The 22,286-nt window shown below is 38.6% G+C and overlaps 3 protein-coding genes and 1 pseudogene across 3 annotated transcripts; 3 read left to right on the top strand and 1 right to left on the bottom strand.

Moving 5' to 3' along the window:
• The first annotated feature begins 497 nt into the window (after nucleotides 1-497).
• Nucleotides 498-2,950, top strand: LOC125470320 (fructose-bisphosphate aldolase, cytoplasmic isozyme 1). The gene is made up of 4 exons (XM_048569219.1): nucleotides 498-638; nucleotides 1,176-1,448; nucleotides 1,565-1,974; nucleotides 2,470-2,950. The coding sequence occupies exons 1-4, from the start codon at nucleotides 611-613 to the stop codon at nucleotides 2,830-2,832; spliced, it is 1,074 nt and encodes a 357-aa protein (XP_048425176.1). The 5' UTR covers nucleotides 498-610; the 3' UTR covers nucleotides 2,833-2,950.
• Nucleotides 2,951-5,275: 2,325 nt separating this feature from the next.
• LOC125470319 (sufE-like protein 1, chloroplastic/mitochondrial) lies at nucleotides 5,276-8,106 on the top strand. The gene is made up of 2 exons (XM_048569218.1): nucleotides 5,276-6,522; nucleotides 7,970-8,106. The coding sequence occupies exon 1, from the start codon at nucleotides 5,348-5,350 to the stop codon at nucleotides 6,488-6,490; it is 1,143 nt and encodes a 380-aa protein (XP_048425175.1). The 5' UTR covers nucleotides 5,276-5,347; the 3' UTR covers nucleotides 6,491-6,522; nucleotides 7,970-8,106.
• On the bottom strand, nucleotides 6,536-9,056 carry LOC125470321 (uncharacterized protein At1g08160). Its single transcript, XM_048569220.1, has one exon. The coding sequence runs from the start codon at nucleotides 8,517-8,519 to the stop codon at nucleotides 7,719-7,721; it is 801 nt and encodes a 266-aa protein (XP_048425177.1). The 5' UTR covers nucleotides 8,520-9,056; the 3' UTR covers nucleotides 6,536-7,718.
• A 9,796-nt stretch (nucleotides 9,057-18,852) lies between these two features.
• On the top strand, nucleotides 18,853-19,597 carry LOC125470397 (annotated as a pseudogene).
• The last annotated feature ends 2,689 nt before the right edge of the window (nucleotides 19,598-22,286 follow it).

Raw genomic sequence — 22,286 nt, 5'->3', positions numbered from 1 at the left:
CGTAAGCTCTTGCATACGGTGAGGGTGTACCGCTCTCAAAATAACTAGTCACGCGATGAGAATTGTAAAGGCTGAACGGGAGAGAGATGCGGTATACCCTCATTTATGTGATTAGTTGTTGGATAAAATTTCATTTCAATGACAGATTTTGAATGGTTATTAGTTGTTAATGCATGTGAGATCAATAAGATGCATAGATTATTGCTGACAATTGGGCGACTGTTCTTCGCATTCCATCTATTACTAGCGAACTGAAAACAGAAAACCGAAGTGGATGAGTCACACATGGTCGGTTAGGAGATCCAAAATTTTCCTTTGGTTTGTGTCTCTTCAACTTCTGAGTAATTTGGATGGGGATCGCTAGCCCTTCCACACAAACTTTTGCCTGAGGATATGACTTGCCACTTGGCAAGGAGAGTGATCACTCGTTGCTTAAACACAGGTTGATAACTTTCCTTAGGCTAACCTTTTGACACGTGTCGGTGAATGCCCTGGTGTATTTCTGATGAAATATTCCGCGGGAGCATTGTGTACATAGGTTGTTGGGTGTGTAAGTTAGATTTTGCACTTTCGTCCAGTGTTATCTGATACCTATCCTAAATCCTCAACCATGTCAGCCTTTGTTGGCAAGTATGCTGGTACTCTTTCTCTCTCCCCCTCCCTCTCTCTCTCAATAACAAACTTGTTTAGGACTGCTTTTCAGAAAAACACTTTTGGGTCGTAAAATACTTTATGAAGAAACACTTTCTAATGCTTTTTTCAATAAGTACTTACATTTTTTATTTTTATTTTTTTACATTTCTATAATATAATCGTAAGCATAAGTAGTTCTTACTAAACCAGTTCCAAATGAGGGAGTCTAATGGACATGAGTCATGACACTGGTGGAAATCATTTGGGTCTTTGACTAAGAAAAATAAGCACTTTTTCAATAAAATGATTGTGAGCATAAGTACTTCTGACGTAACCAGTTTCAAATCAGCAAGTATTGTGGACGTGAGTCCTGATAAGCACTGCGTTGGAAACAATTTTGGTCATTCACCATGAAATTTTCGAAAAACCAAACAATTTCCTTAAGAGAACATGTAAGTATATATATATAAAAAACTCATTGCAGTCATCCCTTAGCCTGTAAAAAGTTTGAATTATACTCAACCCCTCTTGGTTTTGTGCAGAGGAGCTTATAAAGAATGCCAAGTACATTGCCACCCCAGGCAAGGGCATATTGGCAGCAGATGAGAGCACAGGCACCATCGGCAAGCGTCTATCCAGCATCAATGTCGAGAACATTGAGTCCAACCGCCAAGCTCTCCGAGAGCTTCTTTTCACTTCTCCCAACGCCCTCCCTTACCTCTCTGGTGTCATCCTCTTCGAGGAGACCTTGTACCAGAAGAGCTCTGATGGCAAACCCTTCGTCGAAATCCTCCAGGAAAACAATGTCATTCCAGGCATGGTCTAAAATTTCGATAAATAGATACACATTTTTTTTTCGACATCTGTTTTTGGACACACCACTTAAGTTTCCATATTTTCATTAACATCAACGTTTACCACTTTGATTCAGGGATCAAGGTTGACAAGGGCACCGTTGAGTTAGCTGGAACAAATGGAGAAACAACAACCCAAGGCTTTGACTCTCTGGGAGCTAGGTGCGCACAGTACTACAAGGCGGGCGCGCGTTTTGCCAAGTGGCGTGCCGTGCTCAAGATAGGCCTCACCGAGCCCTCGGAACTGTCCATCCAGCAGAATGCGCAGGGCTTGGCTCGCTATGCGATCATCTGCCAGGAGAACGGACTAGTGCCAATCGTTGAGCCAGAGATTTTAACTGATGGAGATCATGACATTAAGAAATGTGCAGCTGCTACTGAAAAGGTTCTTGCAGCAGTTTACAAGGCACTCAATGAGCAACATGTTCTTCTTGAAGGCACACTCCTTAAGCCCAACATGGTTACTCCAGGCTCTGACAGCCCAAAGGTAAAAACAGAAAATAATTGATTATTGCCTCTATTGAGCTTTCTCTCACAAAGAAATTCTTACATAAAATCATTGTATATATGTCTCGATTATGTATAATATCATTGGTAATATGACTGACATGAAAGATGTGGAATGTAAGAGTTTAATGTTTGTACAGAATCAACCCAAATTACTGTATGTTAGGTTTAGAATTCACCATTGAATGTTATATTAATATTGTAGGAATCATGATTTAGATGGCTTTGTAATACTATATATGACAATTGGTGTATCGCATACATGTTATAGTTATTCCTGAAGTAAGATAAAAGTTGTATTTGTAACAAAAAAAATGTTCATTTCTCATAGAGCGGAGCGCGTGCATGTTGGTCGCACCATATAAAAGTAGTTTCATGTAGAAGTATTGAAAGAGGAAGATTATATATAACCGGCACATACAACATTGTAAACATAATTATTCTTCATACTGAAAGGGCTTCAATCTTTTCACAGGTTACGCCAGAGGTGATTGCTGAGTACACAGTGACTGCACTCCGCCGGACAGTCCCAGCAGCTGTGCCTGGGATTGTGTTTCTGTCCGGTGGACAAAGTGAGGAAGAGGCAACACTCAACTTGGATGCAATGAACAGGTTGGATGTGTTGAAGCCATGGACTCTTTCATTCTCGTTCGGGCGAGCTTTGCAAGCAAGCACACTCAAGACTTGGGTTGGGAAGAAGGAGAATGTTGCAAAAGCTCAGGAGACGTTCTTGACAAGGTGCAAGGCAAACTCAGATGCCACACTTGGAAAGTACTCTGGAGGAAGTGCTAGTGGATTGGCTTCTGAGAGTTTGTTTGTCAAGGGATACAAGTACTAGGCCTTTAACCGGATGGACATATAATTGCATGAAGCAACGTAAACTTGTATTTGATTTTGGTCCATGACTCCTGGTAGTTGGTACATATTCTACGATGTTAATTCCCATTATAAATGTACTTGACTGACCAAATGTATTCTCGCTCACACTATTCATATTAAAGCAAATCAGGCGCTCATATGAAGTGCTTTAATTTTAACATGATTAAAAGTTCTGTCGGTGATATTAATTTTGGATTCCCAAAGCATATGAAGTGTTCTTTGAAGAAGCATCAGATATGTAATTTTTGCAGAAAATACTTAAAAGTGTTTTTTCAGGATTCAATTAGATTTCTACCATGAATTGGTTAAAAAAATATTTTCGCTAAAAGGTCTTTCAATCATTTTAAAAACATTTTTAAAATATTTTTAATAGAGAGAGAATTTACAATCAAACAACATATTTACCTTTAAATTAGTCAATTTAAAACGTCAAAATGTAGTTAGTTTGATGAACGATTTATTGGTAGCTTAGTATTCGAAAAACAACTTAGCCCGAATCCTAAACCACATTTGTTCATGAACTCAATAGTATCCAAAACAATGTGATGTCAAACTATGAGCAATACAATTGCATTATATTATTGACGAGGATGTTTCACATTCTATAACCGCCATCATTAGCATCCCAACTAAAACACAGAACAATTTTCTACTTGCTCCTCACTAAGAACTCTTTGAAGGATACCCATTGTTCTTATACTTGCTCCTCACTTCTTGATTATTTGCTTGCTTACAAACACAAAGCACATCGCCTTATGTTTGTACACGAGCATAGCCGACTTACCAAGTCGATTGAGTTGGACTCCGATTCATCCTAGCCACAAGCTTGTGGTTGCTCTAGATTTTTCTACGACAAACAGAAAACAGTTTTCTAGCCTACCTTACCAACCTAGCCTAAGTCGGTGGACTTGGCTTGTACTTTTCCAGCCAAAGTCTTCAAGCTTGCTGCTATATTTTGCTAGAGTTTTCTAGCAGAATCCATGCACCAAATTTGGGTCATTTGTGTTGCACCGTATTTGGGTTGAAAACATCTTGCAAAATATAGCAGCAAGCTTGAAGACTCTGGCTGGAAAAGTACAAGCCAAGTGCACCGACTTAGGCTAGGTTGGTAAGGTAGGCTAGAAAACTGTTTTCTGTTTGTCGTAGAAAAATCTAGAGCAACCACAAGCTTGTGGCTAGGATGAATCTGAGTCCAACTCAATCGACTTGGTAAGTCGGCTATGCTCGTGTACAAACATAAGGTGAAGTGCCTTGTGTTTGTAAGCAAGCAAATAATCAAGAAGTGAGAGCAAGTAGAAGAACAATAAGTGTCCTTAGGGTAACGTTGTGAGTGTTAGCTTCTAAAATTGTGAGTTTTTCTTTTGAGAGTTTGTGTTGTAATATTTGTGGATGTAATACAAGTAATTTGCTTACTTGTTTTGTCTCTCCAACACTTAGAGTTGTGTACTCTAATTTTCTCAACAATTGGTATTAGAGCTAAGTTCGACTTTGGTGGAGCTTCCTTGAGTCGTGAGGAGTTTAGTACTCTGCAAGTTTGATCTTATTCGGCAAACAGAAATTCTGCCAACATGATAAGAAGCTCAACAACAAAAATTACAACATATAGGCAACATGCAGGGAGTCTTACTGCAAAGACATGTCACTTACGTATTGTAATTTTTGTTGTTGAGCCTCTTGATTCCTCCAACTACTTGAAGATCACCCATCATGTCGACAGAATTTTGATCTGCTAAACAAGATCAAACTTGCAGGTAAGACTATGCATGTCGTCCATGTGTTGTAATTCTGTTGTTGAGCTTCTTATCATGTTGGCAGAATTTCTATTCGCCAAATAAGATCAAACTTGCAGTAATCATGGAAGCTTCACGGAAGCCGAACTTGGCTCTGATACGAATTATTCAGTATTAGAATACAAAATTATAATATTTGGATGTTAGAAGACAAAAACAAGTAAACAAATTACCTATATTATACTCACAAAATATTATAACAAATAAACACTCGAGAAAAAATGCACAATTTATAACCTAACACTCGCTCACTTTCTAAAAACAGAATCTATAGCACTCATAGTCTTATTTGATTCTGACTTACTTCTTGGTTATTTGCTTCTCTGCTTGCTTCTTACAACAAACATATCACATATTTATAGCCAATGTTTGCCGACTTTTCTACTGCTTACCGACTTAGCTTGGCATGATAGCCACACATTTTTACTCCGTCCAACTTAATGAGACAATACTTTATTATTAATCCTATCTGGTGCCTTATACGATGTGTCAAACAGGACCTAAGATTCTACTCCGTCCAACTTAATGAGACAATACTTTATTATTGTTTGTACGAGACTCAAGGCCAGAAAACATAAAAACGGCCCGACTCGTTAGCAAGGACGAAACGGCGAGTTTCAGTCCATCTGCTTCAAATCTTTTAACCTGCCACTGTGTCCATCTCTTCGCTCTCCTCCTCCAGAAATGTCGTCGTCTTCTTCAATCTCATCGTCGTTTCGATTATTCACCACCAAAATCCCTGGCTCAATTCTCAAACCTAAAACCCCAAAACCTCCATTCATCTCTTTCCCCAAAAGATCCATCACTTTCCAAAGAATCCCCACTATATCCTCCGCCTCCCCTCCGCCGCCGTCCGCATCCGCAACGAGCTCCACGTCCCTGCAGCCCGTCGAGGACCTCCCTCCGAAGCTCCAGGAAATCGTCAAGCTCTTCCAGTCTGTACAGCTCCCGAAGGCCAAGTACGAGCAGCTCCTGTTCTACGGCAAGAATTTGAAGCCGTTGGATGATCGATACAAGACGAAGCAGAACAAAGTGGAGGGATGCGTCTCGCAGGTGTGGGTCAGGGCGTATCTTGACTCAGAGAAGAATGTGTTTTTCGAGGCTGATTCCGACTCGGTCCTTACCAAGGGACTCGCTGCTTTGCTAGTTAGCGGGTTATCGGGCCGCCCGGTGGATGAGGTTTTGCGGGTTTCGCCCGATTTCGCGGTGCTTCTGGGGCTGCAGCAGAGCCTGACTCCGTCGAGGAATAATGGGTTTTTGAATATGTTGAGGTTGATGCAAAGGAAGGCGAAGGAGTTGCTTGTGGAGGAAGAAAATGGAGGGGAGAGTGAGCGTTTCGTGGCGAAAATTGAAGATAATGTCGAAAGTTTGGAGCTTGGAGTGGATTCTGAAGTGGGCGGGGGAAAGAATTCGAATTCGGGTTTGACAGTTGATGGTGGGATTGAGGGTGAGGATATTGGATTGAGTTCTAGAGAAAATGTTAAGCAATTGGAACTGGTAGCGAGTGAAACGAGCGAAAATGTGGCAGATTCAGGTGACTTGGGAAGCAGAGGGAAGAGAATTCAGGAGAAATTGATGCGAGAGTTAAGTCCTGTGGAATTGGAAGTGGAAGACATATCTTATCAACATGCCGGGCACGCTGGGGTTAGAGGGAGTGGTGATGGGGAGACGCATTTCAATGTGAGAGTTGTGTCTAAGGAGTTTGAAGGGAAGAGTTTGGTTAAGAGGCATAGGCTTATATATAGTTTGTTGCAAGAAGAATTGCAAAGTGGACTACACGCATTGTCGATTGTGGCGAAAACACCATCTGAAGTGAGTGGAGGGTGAAGGCACGGCTCCGGGTTTCTTATGTGAAAGAGGTTCATATTTTTGAATTTTTGCTCTTATATATTGCTTCGATGATCTTATAATGAGGTTGTTGGTCTGAATTTTCAGAACTGTTGTACACGTAGTGCTCATAAGATTTGTTAGAATGTGAACATATGCTTTCTTGAATCTTTATGCATAATTGAATTACATATTGGTGAAAACCTTGTGGCGAACATTGATTAACTTGGCATAATACACTGGATATGTTTTTAAGGCAAATAATGAGACCTAACGATATAGCACTTAGAGGGATCAATAATTCTAATGGAAATCGTTGATTTGCAGACTGAATCTCGTTGTGGTTTCTTTACCATAAGGTAGTTTAGATATGTATTGTCGTCCAGTGGAAATTTTAGTACAAAGTATAGAGGTTGTGCTAGTTTTCATCTGCTGGCTACTCTCCAGCCACCAGCTGTCCATTACGTAACATTGTTGATTGTCTAGTACACAGTCGTATTGAACATCCGACAGTGATCTTGCGGCGTTTCTTTAAACCACAAATCAATCTCTTTAAATCTAGAAAAGAAAGATATAATATATTAGGTGATTTCTGATTAGGACACTTTTGACATAGAAACAATCTAGAAAAGTACCCCCAACAAATACAAACCTGTAGCTGGATTCTCCTGCTCTTGTCTTAATTCAATCTCTGGTTGACTTTCTGTAAAATTTTGGACCGAACATTGCTTTTTATATGAATTCTTTTAATTAAGTAAACATATTAAAGTGGTAGTGCAGTGGTGGAGCACCATAACGGATTAACGTGTCAGTATTAAAACAAGGGAGAAGTTATGCCCAAATCTTTGCAGGATCCTAGTTGAATCTCCATACATCTCTTGCTAGTGCTTCTGATTCCTCTGTTCAGTTCCAATTCAGCAGACCTTTTTTTTTTTCTGTTCTGCAGACGAGGCTATCGTGTTTCCTCTGTTTTTTAGTCCCATTTCTTGTGTACCGTATTTGTTCTAGATGATAAGTGTGTCCTGTAGGTTTTGTTGCTAAGGGACTTGTGATAGAGCCAACCGAATGTCTGAATGCAAAAACAGAAAAGAAAAAACTACTTCGTAAGTTGTAGAAAAGAATGCTTATGTATCATATTTATACATATGATATAACCTTTATACATTTAGGTTTCAATGTAGACATAATAAGAGCATAGAAGGAAGATACCAGGAAATAGTTCTCCTGATCATCTTTTAGATTTGCAACTTCTTGCTACTAAAACACCCGTTGGTGGACCTGTCATCTGTAACTGGCATCTGCTATGCAACCAGTAAGAAAAATGGATCATACCTAGACTGGCTCTCACTTTAAATGTTCCTCTCATATTATAGTTGACCTGATTGTTCTGCACCTGCGTCCGAAGTGCCACAGCGTGATTGACAGGCAGGTAAACCAAGCTCGATATTAGGCGAACTGATCCCAACCTTCCTTTTCCAGGTCTTTGTGTGAAAGGTGCAAGAGATTGAGTTGCTATGAGCCTGTCAGAAAAGTAAAGCTCCATATCCAGATACTCAAATCTTATATCGATTTTCCGATTAGGGTTGGAGAAATTTGCGAGGAAAGTGAAGTCGCCGTTGAAGTATTCAGGTGAGTCGAAGTAGATAGTGTTGAGGCGTGCATTGGGGATGTCAAATGATGGAGTTTTTGGTTTAATAACTAGGAAGAGTATCAAAGTTGCAATTCCAAAGAAAATAAGAATAAGGCTAAATATGAGACACGCAATTGCACAGCACCATATAAGCGGATTTGTCCGTTGAGGTTGCCGGAGTATTGTTTGCTTTGTCGGTTTACTTGAGACTAGATTTTCTTCATCAGGTGCTGGGGCTTCTCGATTCGGAGCGAACTTTGATATGATGATTTGTCTGGAGGAGATTGGTGTCGTTGGCCTTGTGGATCGGGGCGTGCGTCTGGTATGCCGTTGGGGCGGGGGTTGAGGTAGCGGCGAAGGTGGAACTGGAGACGGCGGTGGAGGTGGGAGGGCTAACATCTGTGAAGAACAACCGGAAGCAAAACAGCTGGACCTAGTAATGAAGGGGGAAGATGAAGATAATTGTTTGTTTAAATAAATGAGGAAATTGATTAAAGCAAGTAAAGGAAAAGAAGCTTTTGATTGAGGGGTAGAAGTGGTATTTGCAAAAGAGGGTTTTGGTGGAGCTAAAGGTGGGATGTTTGTGTTTGAATGGTTTTGCTTTTGAAATTGCTGATTGCAAGCACTGTTTGAAACAGAAGTGGCCCTGTTCTGCAAAGTGCTTTGATTACAAGCACTTTTGATTGGTTTGACTAGTCGAAGTTGTGAATGGTTAGATGTACTGCCAGCTTGCAGTTCTTATTGAACGCCTAAAAATGTTTTTATTGACAACTAAGAATGCTTCTAACTGTATTTAGTATAAATAGTTAGGAGTGCCTTCCACAACATAAAAACATTTTGTGAAAAAAGCATATATCAGATGATTTTTCATGACATCGTTGGATTTTTGATAAAAACTTGTACGTGTCTTTAATGAAAGCGCTTATAGCATAAGAACTTGTGAGCACAAGTGTTGGCTACAAAAGCAATCCAAAAAGATGAACAAGATCAAGGGGTTTGGAGCCTGTGATGTAATATTCTTACCATGCTGCCGGTTTTATCTTATACAAACTTAATAAATTGTGAGTTTAATATTTTCTTGGTTATCATTCATTCTCTGCTGCAATGGTTTTATATACACCTTACACACACGCATGTAATAAACTACAGATATAAAACTGGCGTGCTTGCTGCCCATGCTGCAATATTTCTTCTGTGCTAACTGCCCATGCTGCAACACATCAGAGCACATGAGCTGACACCATGTGCTAGTCTGCTGCAATATTCCTTCTGTCCAAATGCTTGCTGTGCTGTCTTCCAATACTTTCCTTTAACACTCCCCCTCAAGTTGGAGTGTGAATGTCAATCACACCCAACTTGCCCAAATGTGCATGGAAGATGGGTGCACGTAATGGCTTAGTAAATAAGTCTGCGACTTGCTCCCCCGTCTTGACATAAGAAGTTTTGATTTCTCCTTTTTGAACTCGCTCACGGACTGTGTGGCAATCAATCTCGATATGCTTTGTACGTTCGTGATACACCGGATTTGCAGCTATGTGCAAAGCGGCTTGATTGTCACAAAACAATCTTGCTGGCTGAGGATGGTTAACATGTAAATCTTCCAATAAATACCTCAACCAACTTAATTCACAAGTGGCAGTAGCCATGGACCGATACTCCGCTTCCGCGGATGAACGAGCTACTGTAACTTGTTTCTTGCTTTTCCAAGAAACCAGTGATTTTCCAAGAAAAATACAATAACCAGTCACTGACCGGCGTGAAATGGGGCAACGAGCCCAATCTGCGTCGCAATAACCAGTTAAAGATAATTCACTTCGGGAAGAAAACATCAAACCTTGCCCAGGAGCTCCTTTAAGATATCGAAGGAGTCGATATGCTGCATCAAGGTGGTGTCGTTGCGGATCTTGCATAAACTGACTCAACGTGTTGACAGTGTATGCTATTTCCGGTCTTGTGATGGTCAAATAAATCAACTTGCCAATTAAGCGCCTATACCTCGCAGGTTCATGAAGTGAAGTGCTTCCTGTGGGTGTTAGCACTAAATCAGCCTCCATTGGAACTTTCATGGGTTTAGCACCAAGTAACCCAGCCTCCTCCAGTATGTCCAGTGTATATTTCCGTTGACAAATTGTGACTCCGGCTTTCGAACGTGCAACCTCGACTCCAAGGAAATATTTTAGAGATCCAAGGTCTTTAATTCGAAATCGACTGCTAAGGAAAGTCTTTAGGTTCTTGATCTCTGTCTCGTCGTTGCCTGTAATCACCATATCATCAACATACAACAATACAATAGTGAGTGAAGTACCCTTGACTTGGGTGAACAGAGAGTAATCTGCCTTAGATTGGCAGAAACCGATGTCACTGATAGCCGAAGAAAATTCTCGAAACCAACTTCTGGACGCCTGTTTAAGACCATATAAAGATTTGTGGAGTCGACACACAATGTTCTCCCCCTGTCGACGACACCCCGGAGGAGGCAACATGTATACTTCCTCCTGAAGTTCGCCATGAAGGAAGGCGTTTTGGACGTCCATTTGATGTAATGGCCAATGCCGGACAGCAGCGATGGTCAGTAAGCAACGCACTGTGATGAGTTTGGCAACCGGGGAAAAAGTTTCCTTGTAGTCGATACCTTCACGTTGGGTGAAGCCTTGGGCAACGAGACGCGCTTTGTAGCGATCAAGAGTGCCGTCGGAGTGGTACTTGAGTTTGAAAACCCATTTGCATCCGATAGGACGGTGGCCGGACGGAAGAGGAACGAGACTCCATGTTTTGTTGTCGTCTAGAGCTGTGAGTTCGGCCTGCATGGCTGCAACCCAGTGGGGATTTTGACAAGCCTGTTCATAGGTAGCAGGCTCCACCAAGTGGGAAATGTGAGAAACAAACCGTTGATACACGGGAGATAAGCAAGAATAGGAAACATACCGATGTAGCGGATAGCGCGTGCTGGACATGGACCGCGAGAGGGACTCGGTTGGTGTGAGCAAGGTGGAATGATGAGCCACATAATCTTTGAAGTGAGCCGGTGGTTTGGTGGGGCGAGTAGAGTGACGGGGTGGAGGTGGTTGGAGAGACACTGGAAGGGAGAGGCGAGGAGAGACGGGGTCAGATGGTGGGTGATTGTCGGTGGTGGTAGGTAACGCGGGAAGGTTGAAGTATGATGGGGAAGATTCGTGGGTGGCAGAGATAATGGGTGAGGGAAAAGTGGAGGGAGTCTCGAGGTTGGTAGGGGGGAGATTTGACAAAGGTGGAGGGGATGGTGAGATAGGCGTGTGGACCGTGGGATGGGAGGTGGTGGTAATATGGTTATTTGTGCCGTGGATCATGTCATGAGGTGGATGGATAAGGGGAGTAATAGGCAGGTCATTTTGGTCAAGGGTTGGTGAGGTGGTGTAAGGGAATATATGTTCATGAAAGATGACATCACGGGAGGTGAATATTTTATGGGTGAGAAGATCATATACCTGATAACCCTTTTGACCAAGTGGGTAACCAAGGAAAACACAACGACGAGCACGGGCGTCAAACTTAGTGATGGGTGTGAGGTTGGTGGCATAACTAAGGCACCCAAAAACTCGTAAGTGGGAATAAGTAGGTGGTGTATGATGCAAAAGTTCATATGGAGACTTATGAGAGAGCAAGGGTGTAGGTAGACGATTGATGAGATAACAAGCGGTTTGGATACTTTCCCCCCAAAATTTTAAAGGTAAGTTGGCTTGAAATCTAAGAGCACGACCAACATTTAAAAGATGCCTATGTTTACGTTCGACTACCCCATTTTGTTGTGGTGTGTAAGAACAAGAATGTTGGAAGGAGGTTCCACATGAGTCTAGGTAAGAACGCATGGAAAGAAATTCACTCCCATTATCCGCACGAAGAGCTTTAATGTTATGATGAAATTGGGTTTTGACCCAAGAGAAAAAGGATTTTAGTAATGGTTGTGTGTCGGATTTGAAATGCATAATATGTACCCAGGTAAAACGTGTAAAATCATCCACAATAGTGAGAAAATATCGTGCCCCATAGTGTGTTTGATGTTTGTGAGGACCCCAAATATCACAATGAATTAAATCAAAAGGTGCGGAAGATTTTATTTCACTAGTAGGAAAAGGTAAACGGGTTTGCTTTGCTAAAGGGCAAACTTCACAAATGTGTTTGGAATCAAACATTATTTCAGCATTAGTTTTGGCTAAGGAATGTAAAGGTGCGGATGATGGGTGCCCAAGGCGCCGATGCCATAGACTTGTGGTGTGGGAAATGTGGTTGGCAAGGTGAGGATTTTGTGTCGGGGTGAGGTAGTAGAGCCCATCAAAATGCTTGCCCAGGCCAATCATCCTCTTCGTATCCATGTCCTGCACAACACAAAAATCAGGATAGAACGTCACTATACAGCGCAAGGCTCTTGTCAATTTACTAACAGACAATAAATTGACGCGGAACTTTGGTACATAAAGAACTTTATCAAGAGATAACTCATGTGACAATTTCATTGAACCAATCCTTTTTATTTCTGCTTGCCCCCCATTCGGTAAACCAACATAGTCATGCTGAGCATCCATGATGTTGTGTGTTGGTGGCGAATGAGAAATATGATCAGTGGCTCCGCTATCAACAATCCAACATAGATTCGAATGTGGATCTGTTTGTGCTATATTGCATTTAGGCAAGAAAATACCTGTTGCATTGGCAAGTGGCTGTCCATTACCGTTATGAAGCATGGCGATGATTTGATTATACTGCTCGGTAGTGAATGTAGGACCATCAGAAGCATTGGTCTTGGTGGTTGTGGTAGGGGTGATAGCCTCGGCATTGTTGGCTGCTCCTCTCTTATTCTTGGGCCTCACATTTTTTCCATGCCATTTGTGTCCTTCTGGGAACCCAATGATGTAATAGCAACGATCCACCAAGTGTCCATCTCCATCACAGTAAGTGCATTTGAGTGACTTACGTGAAAATGTATTGGAGGTCTTGCTATTGGATGAGGATGATGCATAAGTGCGCTGGACTTGCATCGCATGCGAGGATGTCCCCATATCGCGACGACTAGCCACATCCATCTGCCGTTCATGTTGAAGAATAAGGCCATGGACTCTGCGTGTATCAGGTAGTGGACTCATCATCAGAATCGAGCCTCGTACAGTTGCATAGGATTCGTTCAATCCCATCAGAAACTGCATAACTCTCTCTTTCTCTTCCCGTTCAGCAAGTCCTTTCAAACCTGTGCAAGTGCAATCTAATGGATCATGATATGACGCTAACTCATCCCATAAGGCCTTCATCTTTGTGTAATAGGCAGAAACAGAGAGCTGCCCTTGATGATTTTCAACAATTTCTTGTCGAATCTGGTAGATCCTCGAGTCACTACTCTGTGAGAATCTGTCTCTGAGGTCGCTCCAAACTGCAGCAGCAGTTTCGGTGTACATGATGCTGCCGGCTATGTCTGAGTGGACTGAATTCACAATCCATAATGTAACCATGTCATTGCATCTTTTCCAGGCCGCATAATTTGCGTCCAGTGATGAGGGAGCCTTGATGGTTCCATCAATGAACCCAATCTTGTTCTTTGCGCTGAGACCCATGCGCATGGCACGGCTCCATTGCCCGTAGTTGTTTCCATCAAGAGTTTTGGAAACCAGGACAAGTCCAGTGTGATCTGAGTGATGAATGATGTATGGGTCTGAGAGCTCCATGAGATTCTCATCTGATTTATTGTTTTTGGGTTTGACTGGTTCTGTCATGTTGTGGTCAATGGTATTTGTGGGAGAGCTGTAGAGATTACAGAAAGGCTATGGTGGTTATTGTGTTTGGCGGAAGCATGAAAGAGTCACCAGGATCGGTGCTCTGATGCCATAATAAATTGTGAGTTTAATATTTTCTTGGTTATCATTCATTCTCTGCTGCAATGGTTTTATATACACCTTACACACACGCATGTAATAAACTACAGATATAAAACTGGCGTGCTTGCTGCCCATGCTGCAATATTTCTTCTGTGCTAACTGCCCATGCTGCAACACATCAGAGCACATGAGCTGACACCATGTGCTAGTCTGCTGCAATATTCCTTCTGTCCAAATGCTTGCTGTGAGCACAAGTGTTGGCTACAAAAGCAATCCAAAAAGATGAACAAGATCAAGGGGTTTGGAGCCTGTGATGTAATATTCTTACCATGCTGCCGGTTTTATCTTATACAAACTTGTAAGTGTTTTGACATGTTTAGCCACTAAGGAAGGCGGAAAGTTAGAACTTGCTATAAAGATAGTGCAGAAAAACACTAGACAAACAAAAAGGTTCAAAAGTAAGCAGGTCATGTGTAATCAGTTAGCTCTAAATCATTGGAACACTGAACTATTTGGGATTCATTTATCTTTTCCTTCTTTTTCAAACATTAGAAACGTGTTTTTTTGTTTTTGTTTTATTTTATTTTTTTTTGAAAAATTAGTGGCAGAGATTTCATTAAAGGCTCAAAAAGTCAGAAAGTTAGAACGACTAGTTACAGTGTGGTTCCTCAAACAAGAGATCAATAACAACATCCGGTAGTTCCTCAAACCAGTTACAAAATTTTGAATTACTTAGAGCACCTGATGTGAGAGCAGCTTGAGCAAGCCGGTGTGCGATTTCATTTTTTCTAAAACATTACCATGTGATGAGTGAGATGCATAATTTATCTTATAAGAAAAGCGGATTTGGCACTTATTTTTAAAATTTTCTGCACTTTAAATTGAATATTATCGGATGATAACAAGCTAAAGAAATGCGATAAAGTCACTCACAAAAAATGTAGTGTCAAGTACTCAGAACTAGTGCTGCATAAAGATTTATATCCCCCAAAAGCCATGGCAATCATGGAGTGCCTTAGGCCAGGCTGGCAGCTGGGTGGAGTGGTACAAAGGAACCGTAGTGCGATCTACTTAGGGAGTTTAAAATTTGCAAACCAAAATAGTGTGATGGTTGATAATTGGATTATTACTTAAGTGTTGATTAATGTGTTTATTTCTTATTGGTAACACATTATTTAGTTTATAAATTTTGATCTTCCTAACACTACCCTTTGTTGCCACTTAGTACTACGGTCTAGTGACATTTCTCTTCACTTTTAAGTTAGAGGTCTTAGGTTCAATTCTCGCTAAAGGCGAATTTGAACCATATTATTGCTAGCTCATTGTGAGGCTAAACTCATCATGTCCCCTTAGTTTAGATAATATCGTTTGTTCAAAAAAAAAAAAAAAAAAAAAAACACTACCCTTTGTCGAAAACCCCAAAGTGTCTCTTCAAATTAATGATGGATCAACAAAACACCAGATTTGCCACTTAATACTACGGTCTAGTGGTATTCTTTTTCACTTGTAAGTGAGAAGTCTTAGGTTCGATTCTCGCCAATAGCGAATTTGAACCACATTATTGCTTGGAAATCATTTAGGAACTTATTAAGAAAATGAATTCTTAATACCATTAAGGGTAGTGTTATTCACATATTATTTTTTACCTTTTTCACACTCTTGTTAATTTTTGTTTATTGATATTCAATTCATCTAATCCGATGGTTGAAATTTGAGAGAAGTGTGTGAGAAGTAGAAATATGGGTGTGTAAATAGCACTACCCTACAATCAAATTACAATATCTACCTTCCCCTTCTAGCAACACAACATACATAGACAATTGTAAAGAAAATTTCCTTATCATACTCTTTTTGAGGATTCTCTCCCTTCTAAATTCTCCTCCTTTTTATTTCTCTCTTATTTAAATGGTCACGATTAAGTTATATCAACATTTTATATTGAGTTATAAAGAAAGAAGACAAAGAAGAAAGTGAATGAAGAAGAAAAAGAAGAAAATGAGATTTGGAGGGGAATAAATCATGCTCCTCTCGAGATATAGGATTTAATGATCGGTACTATGATTCTTTTGTGCATGCTACCGCACGTCATCCAAGTAGCAAAAGGTGAATCCAAGTAGTAGAGGCCTGCCTCGACGACTTGGTGCATGCCTGAGGGCACAGTCTACAGCAACTCCACAACTGGTTGGGGTCATCATCCAACATTCCAACCAGAATTTGGCCGTACTCATGTGAGAGATATTTTACGTTGTGGAGGTTGCTTGGCCGTCAAGAAAAATAATCAATCATTTTTCGCTTGTCATATTGCCTTACTTAAAGTGAATCATATATATGTTTATTTTTACAATTTGCAAATATTTAAGGAATATTCCATTTGACATGGTCACTTATGTAAAAATATGTTTGAAAATCTGTCCCTTGGCACTGGGAATATGGACTTCCTCCACCCTTAGACCAACTCCAATGGTGGGCTAAAAGCCAAATTATCCCCCAAAATTTCCTCCCAAACCCACTCCAACCCAAGGGGAAATTTTGAGCTAAATGCTAAATGCTAAACCAATGCCAAATTCCCCCCAAAATTTAGCCCAGAAATCAGAGTGGACTCCACCCAATATTTATCGAAATTTATATTTTTTTAGATTAAAATGTTCATAAAATTAATTTACGATATTCTACAAATTTATTTTTAAAAAAAAAAATTAATTTAACAAAAAAAAAAACCTAAGTTCATTCTTTAATAATCCTGGGCTAAAATTTTAGGCTAAAATGGTTGGAGCAGAAAAATTGTTTTTGGGCTAAAAGCTAAATTTTTCGGGTTAAAAAATTTGGCTTTTAGCCCAACCATTGGAGATGGTCTTAACAAAAAAAAATTAACCATTACGGGTTGGTCTAATGATTGGGGATGGATTCCAAACCCATATTCTATATGACACGTCCTAGGTTCAATTCTTGGTGCTGGTGAATCGCACGATGGTTTGAAATGCCTCTGTGAGTCTTTCTAACCCTCAAAGAGATAGACTGTCGTGACAAAGGCACCAACTGGTCTCTTTTTTAAGAAGAGAAAATAAAAATTTTCCACTCAAATTTATGATAGTGCCATACTATTTTTATGTGGAAACAAAAAACTTCGACTAATATTTGCCATGCTATATATCTATATAAATTACTGCTTGTATGTAGAAGGTGCATTGCAGGGTGGGAATGATAAACTTGTAGTCATGCTTGTACCAGGTATGCTTTTTTTTTTGTATCCAAATAAAGGAAACAATGGGATTTCACATTGTAAAAATTTTCTTTTACGAGTATTTTTGAATTATTAAAAGTCTATAATGTAAATCGATGATCTCATCATTGAGTATTGTTAGACGGTACCCCGATCCAACCTTAACTCATACACACAAGAAAGTATTTATACAAGAATTAAAATCACGTACAATCAATTCCTTCCGCGGCTTGATGTGACAGGGTGATACTATTTATAAATTTATTTTTACTTCTTATACATCACTTGTTAATTTATGTCATTTGATTTTCTTCAATTTATCGATCCGACAACTAAAAATTGAAAGTAATATATGAAAGGTAAAAAAAGATATGTGAATAATGTCATCCTATGTTGAAAAACCTTCATATATAATTAAACTGATTTTGCAAGCTGAACCGCCTACCAATCTCTCATCTAAAACATACCAGTAGCACCCGAGCTCTACAATTAATTTATTAACCTAAGCCAATTAATCAAAATAAAGTCTGAGAATTCTATATTATTTTAATCACTGTTAAAAAAGACCCCAGTAAAACTGATTTAAATGCCAGAAAATGGAAAGAAAAAAAAAACTTAATTAAGACGATATACAGAAACATTTTCTGGGTTGCCTATAATATTACGTAGAGAAAATTAACAAAAGAAGAGTATATAGAGAGAATTAAGAAGTAAGAATGATAATCTATAATCTTTTATTTGCAAGTAGCTGAGAGACGCCAGCTGATCAGGACTAAGCCTGCGAAACCTTGGTAATTGATCTGACTTTGTATTGTATATTTCTGAGAAGAAAAAAAAACTAGTCTCTTAGATACTTCCATGTAATTGCTAGGACTGCGTAGAGGATCCTCTTCGGATCCATTTGTGGGGATCTTATTTTTGTTAGATACTATTTGTATTTAATTTTAAATTAAAAAAATCAAATAATTTTTGACCGCACGATACATGATGAATAGCTAAGATGTGAGGATTCCTAGAATCCCCACAAAGTGGATCCGGATGGGATCCAATTCCATGGGGATTTATGTTCATATATATATATATATATATGAAATCTTTAAGGGAAGGGATCCTCATTTTTTATTTATTGCATCTCATAGATCATCCTTGCAAAATATTATCCAAATCGGAAATGTTTAAGACATCTAATTGAGTTCAAAGAAATTCACGAATACTTTGTTATATAAGAAACAATAAAATTTTATCTTGATAATTAAATAGGCAAATGGTTTGGATTGAATTAAATTTTTGCAAAGATGATCTATGAATCGAGACTTACAAAATAGACGGTTCGGATCGTTGAAGTTCGATGTGGAATAAACCCCACACCTAATCTCCATTTTTTGAAAAAGATTAGGATACCTTTGCATAAAGGGTCTATATATAATACAAGTCCACAGGAAGGAAGTAATACTGTAGGACTTTTTTTTTTGTCGAATACTGTAGGACTAATTCGGTCGTTATAAATATACAGTTCTACTTTCACAGATTAATTCGTTCATAGATTCATAGAGTTTTCCATCCCAACAAGCTTAAAAGTTATTTCGTACATGCTTTCAAGTCACCGACATGAAGGTAAGCGTTTTAATTTGTTCTAAAACATTTCATTAGTACTACTCTTACATTTTATCGAATGGAAAATTTGGAAAAAGTTCTAGGGTCAGTTAAGTCCTCTCACACGCAAAATTATAGGGCCAAATGTTCCTGACTAGGTCTCAAGCAGCAATAACTAGGCAAAGCGTTTGAATGCGAATAAAACTATGGGGTCACTTAAATTTTTTTCACACGTAGAAGAGGCAAAAATACATTTTCCTAACTTTCCCAATTAAAACGTTCTCTATAAAAGATCTAAGATTTTAATAATATATGTTTGGCATTAATTTATACAGTATGATGCAGCAAAAGATACTATTGAAGGTGGAAATGCACTCTGACAAATGCAGAACCAAGGCCTTGAAGATTGCAGCAGCTGCATACGGTAATGCATCAATCATTTGAGTTTTATTTGTATCAATTCTTCATTCATATTTATATAGGGTTGGATAATTAAGATAATTAACTGATGATCGTTAATATGGAAGCAGGTGTGAGCAAAGTGTCAATAGAAGGAACAGACAAAGATCATCTGGAGGTGAGAGGGGATGGAGTTGACTCCGTTCGCTTGACAGGGTTGTTAAGGAAGAAGGTTGGCTTCGCCACCATAGTCCAAATTGAACAAGAGAAAGGAGGTAGTGCAGATGATGGTGAAAAACCAACTCATACTATTGAATGGACGCCATTAGCAAGCTATTATTGTACTCCGCAATGCCCTCCAATGTACTGTGAAGTGGTTCGTGAATATTCAGAACCAACTTGCTCTATTATGTAATTGTCCTTGACACACACACACACACACACACACACACACACACACATATATATATATATGTATATATCTTGATGTTAAATATATGTGCGTGACTGAGATTCAGATTAAGGAGATATATATCTTGATGTTAAATATATGTGCGTGACTGAGATTTAGATTAAGGAGAACATTTAACTTCAAACATTTGCCGGTTCTATATACAAGTAAGGTTTGCTTTCATTGAATTATGGCCCTAACTTCATCTCAATGACTCAAGGATTCGGATTAGGTTTATCGTTGGATGAACTGCATTGCTGATATTGACCCTAACTCTAAAAATTTCACCAATAACATTTAGTGATGACATCATTTCCATTATCCAAAGTTTTAGTTTTGAGTATAAAATTTTCAATTCCTTATATAATTCTTCGCCGCGGATTGTGGTTGTATTAATAAAAAAAAAAATAAAAAAAAAAAACAAATCCCGTGGCTTCTTGTTGTATGGAAAAAAAAACTCAGGAAAACCTATATATGATGGCAAGGATTTAGTTTTCCATTAGCTTTGGGACAAATATTTCATTGCAAACACACTATGCATGATATTTTAAGTTAGCCATTTTCACCCCATTTAGGGATATAAATACAATCATATGCAGTCCATCCTTCCGGGTCCAGGGGCAGGGAAGACTCACAGAAGTATTTCAACCTTCATCTGGTCATCCGTTGTTTGATTTAGCCGCGTCAGGAATTAAACTTAAGACGTACCGTGTAGAATATGGGTCTGAATTCTTTCCCAACCATTGGGCTTCCCATGATGGTTGTTAATTGAAAATGGTTAATAAAATACAGATCACATGCCAATTATATAATTGTGATTTAGAGTCCCTCTCTTTCCGTTATAGGTTAGACTGAGAGGTAACCCTACCAATTATATACGGAACTGTCCCTACTTTCACAATGCTAAACCCTATAGTGCCATGTTAGTTCATTATGGTGGTTTGTTTGGCCGTCAAGAAATAATTCATTCAAAATTTGCGATAGTGCAACATTAGTTTATGTAAAAAAAAAGAAGACTTAGACTTTGCTATGCAATCTGTCACATTTTCATTCACGATATATATATAACAAAGACAGCTGTAGGTTGAAAATAACAAACCAATTGTAGTCGCTGTAGGTTGAAAATAACAAACCAATTGTAGTCGTGCATATTAGGGGTGTGTATATATAAAACAAAGACAGCTGTAGGTTGAAAATAACAAATTAATTGTAGTCGTGCATATTAGTTATATATATACTTATGACGATTAATTTGTTATGATTACTCAAAGACTTTGACTTCGCTTTGCCAATAGAGATGTACAAGACATTAATCATCAATTAAAAGATATGTACAAGTATATACACATGAGTTAAAATGTACACATTAACACAGGAATCTTTGAACGTTTGTGACAAGGTTTGGGTTTGAATGTCTCCATTGCACTGTGATATTGTATTATTAATTTACTTATTATATTATGAGTCAATTATAAATTTACGTAATGGCCACAACAGAAAATTACTCTACATACCTAAGGCAATGAACAAAGATGAATTGTGAGAATTAAATATTGCTTTCATAAACATCCGTGAATTAATGTGTATAATTTTGACGATGTACGAGTCCTATATCGTATTAATGAATATCTTACTCTTTCTGAAAAAAAAAAATTGACGATGTATTAATCTAAATAAATTTCTCAGTGTGTTTTCAGTTTAAAATTTACATGTCTGCATGAGTCTAATTAATCCTCTAACAATATGCTTGTTGGCCAATAGAAATTATTGTATATTAGCTAATGCAGATTGGATGAAACGCTGTAAGTTGACTATACATTAGTATGCGTTCACTTCTGGATATCAAAATATAATTGTCTTCAGTAATACTAAATTTCGTTATCGTTATGGTGTATAGATCAAGTGGATTAATTATAGCCACGTGGGGTGCTTCAGAGTGTAAGGCATGTGGATAACTTTTCAGTGGTCGAATCGTGTTCTTCAAAATGTTTTGATTAATTTTCTTGCAGTTCAGTTGCTAGCTAGTATTATTTTTTTAAGGAATTTTAAGAAAAACTTTTTGGTACTGTTCACTTTAACGAAAAACTACATTTTTACACTAAAAAGTCAATCATAGTACTATTCACTTTACTCTTTATTTTGTCACTTTCGTTAAAACTCAAAGTTTTCAAACCTTTTTCATTAGTTTTCCTTTTTTTTAAGGGAATTTTAACGAAAAGCTTCCGATACTGTTCACTTTAACCAAAAACCACATTTTTACACTAAACAAAATTAATCCTGGTACTATTCACTTTACCCTTTATTTTGTCATAATCGATAAACTCAAAGTTTTCAAACTTTTTTCATGAGTTTTTTTTTTTTTTTGAAGGGGTGATAGTGTTCTCATTCCCTTATTCTTATTAAAATAAAAACAAAAATACAAACAAGGACAACATAAAGCCAAACCTTCTTAAAGGAAAAACGTAAAACCAAAAATCAAACCCACGTACAAAGAAAACATATAATGAAAATAATTTAAAACGATAGTTGGTAGAAGTAGAAAAATCATGAATATAAGCAGAAGTTTCACATGAAAGAACGTTAGATCATTAGTAACATGCATTATAATTTGCACAAAAGTTGGCTAAGGTATCAGCCACACATGCAATTGCTAGCTAGTACAA

The sequence above is a fragment of a genome, unplaced genomic scaffold (genome assembly GCF_019419815.1).
Source record: "Pyrus x bretschneideri cultivar Hongxiangsu unplaced genomic scaffold, Pyrus_bretschneideri_v1 Contig5, whole genome shotgun sequence".
In the NCBI taxonomy this organism is placed as follows: domain Eukaryota; kingdom Viridiplantae; phylum Streptophyta; class Magnoliopsida; order Rosales; family Rosaceae; genus Pyrus; species Pyrus x bretschneideri.
Note: the sequence above shows the minus strand (reverse complement) of the source record. Positions and strands in the feature narration are given on the sequence as shown.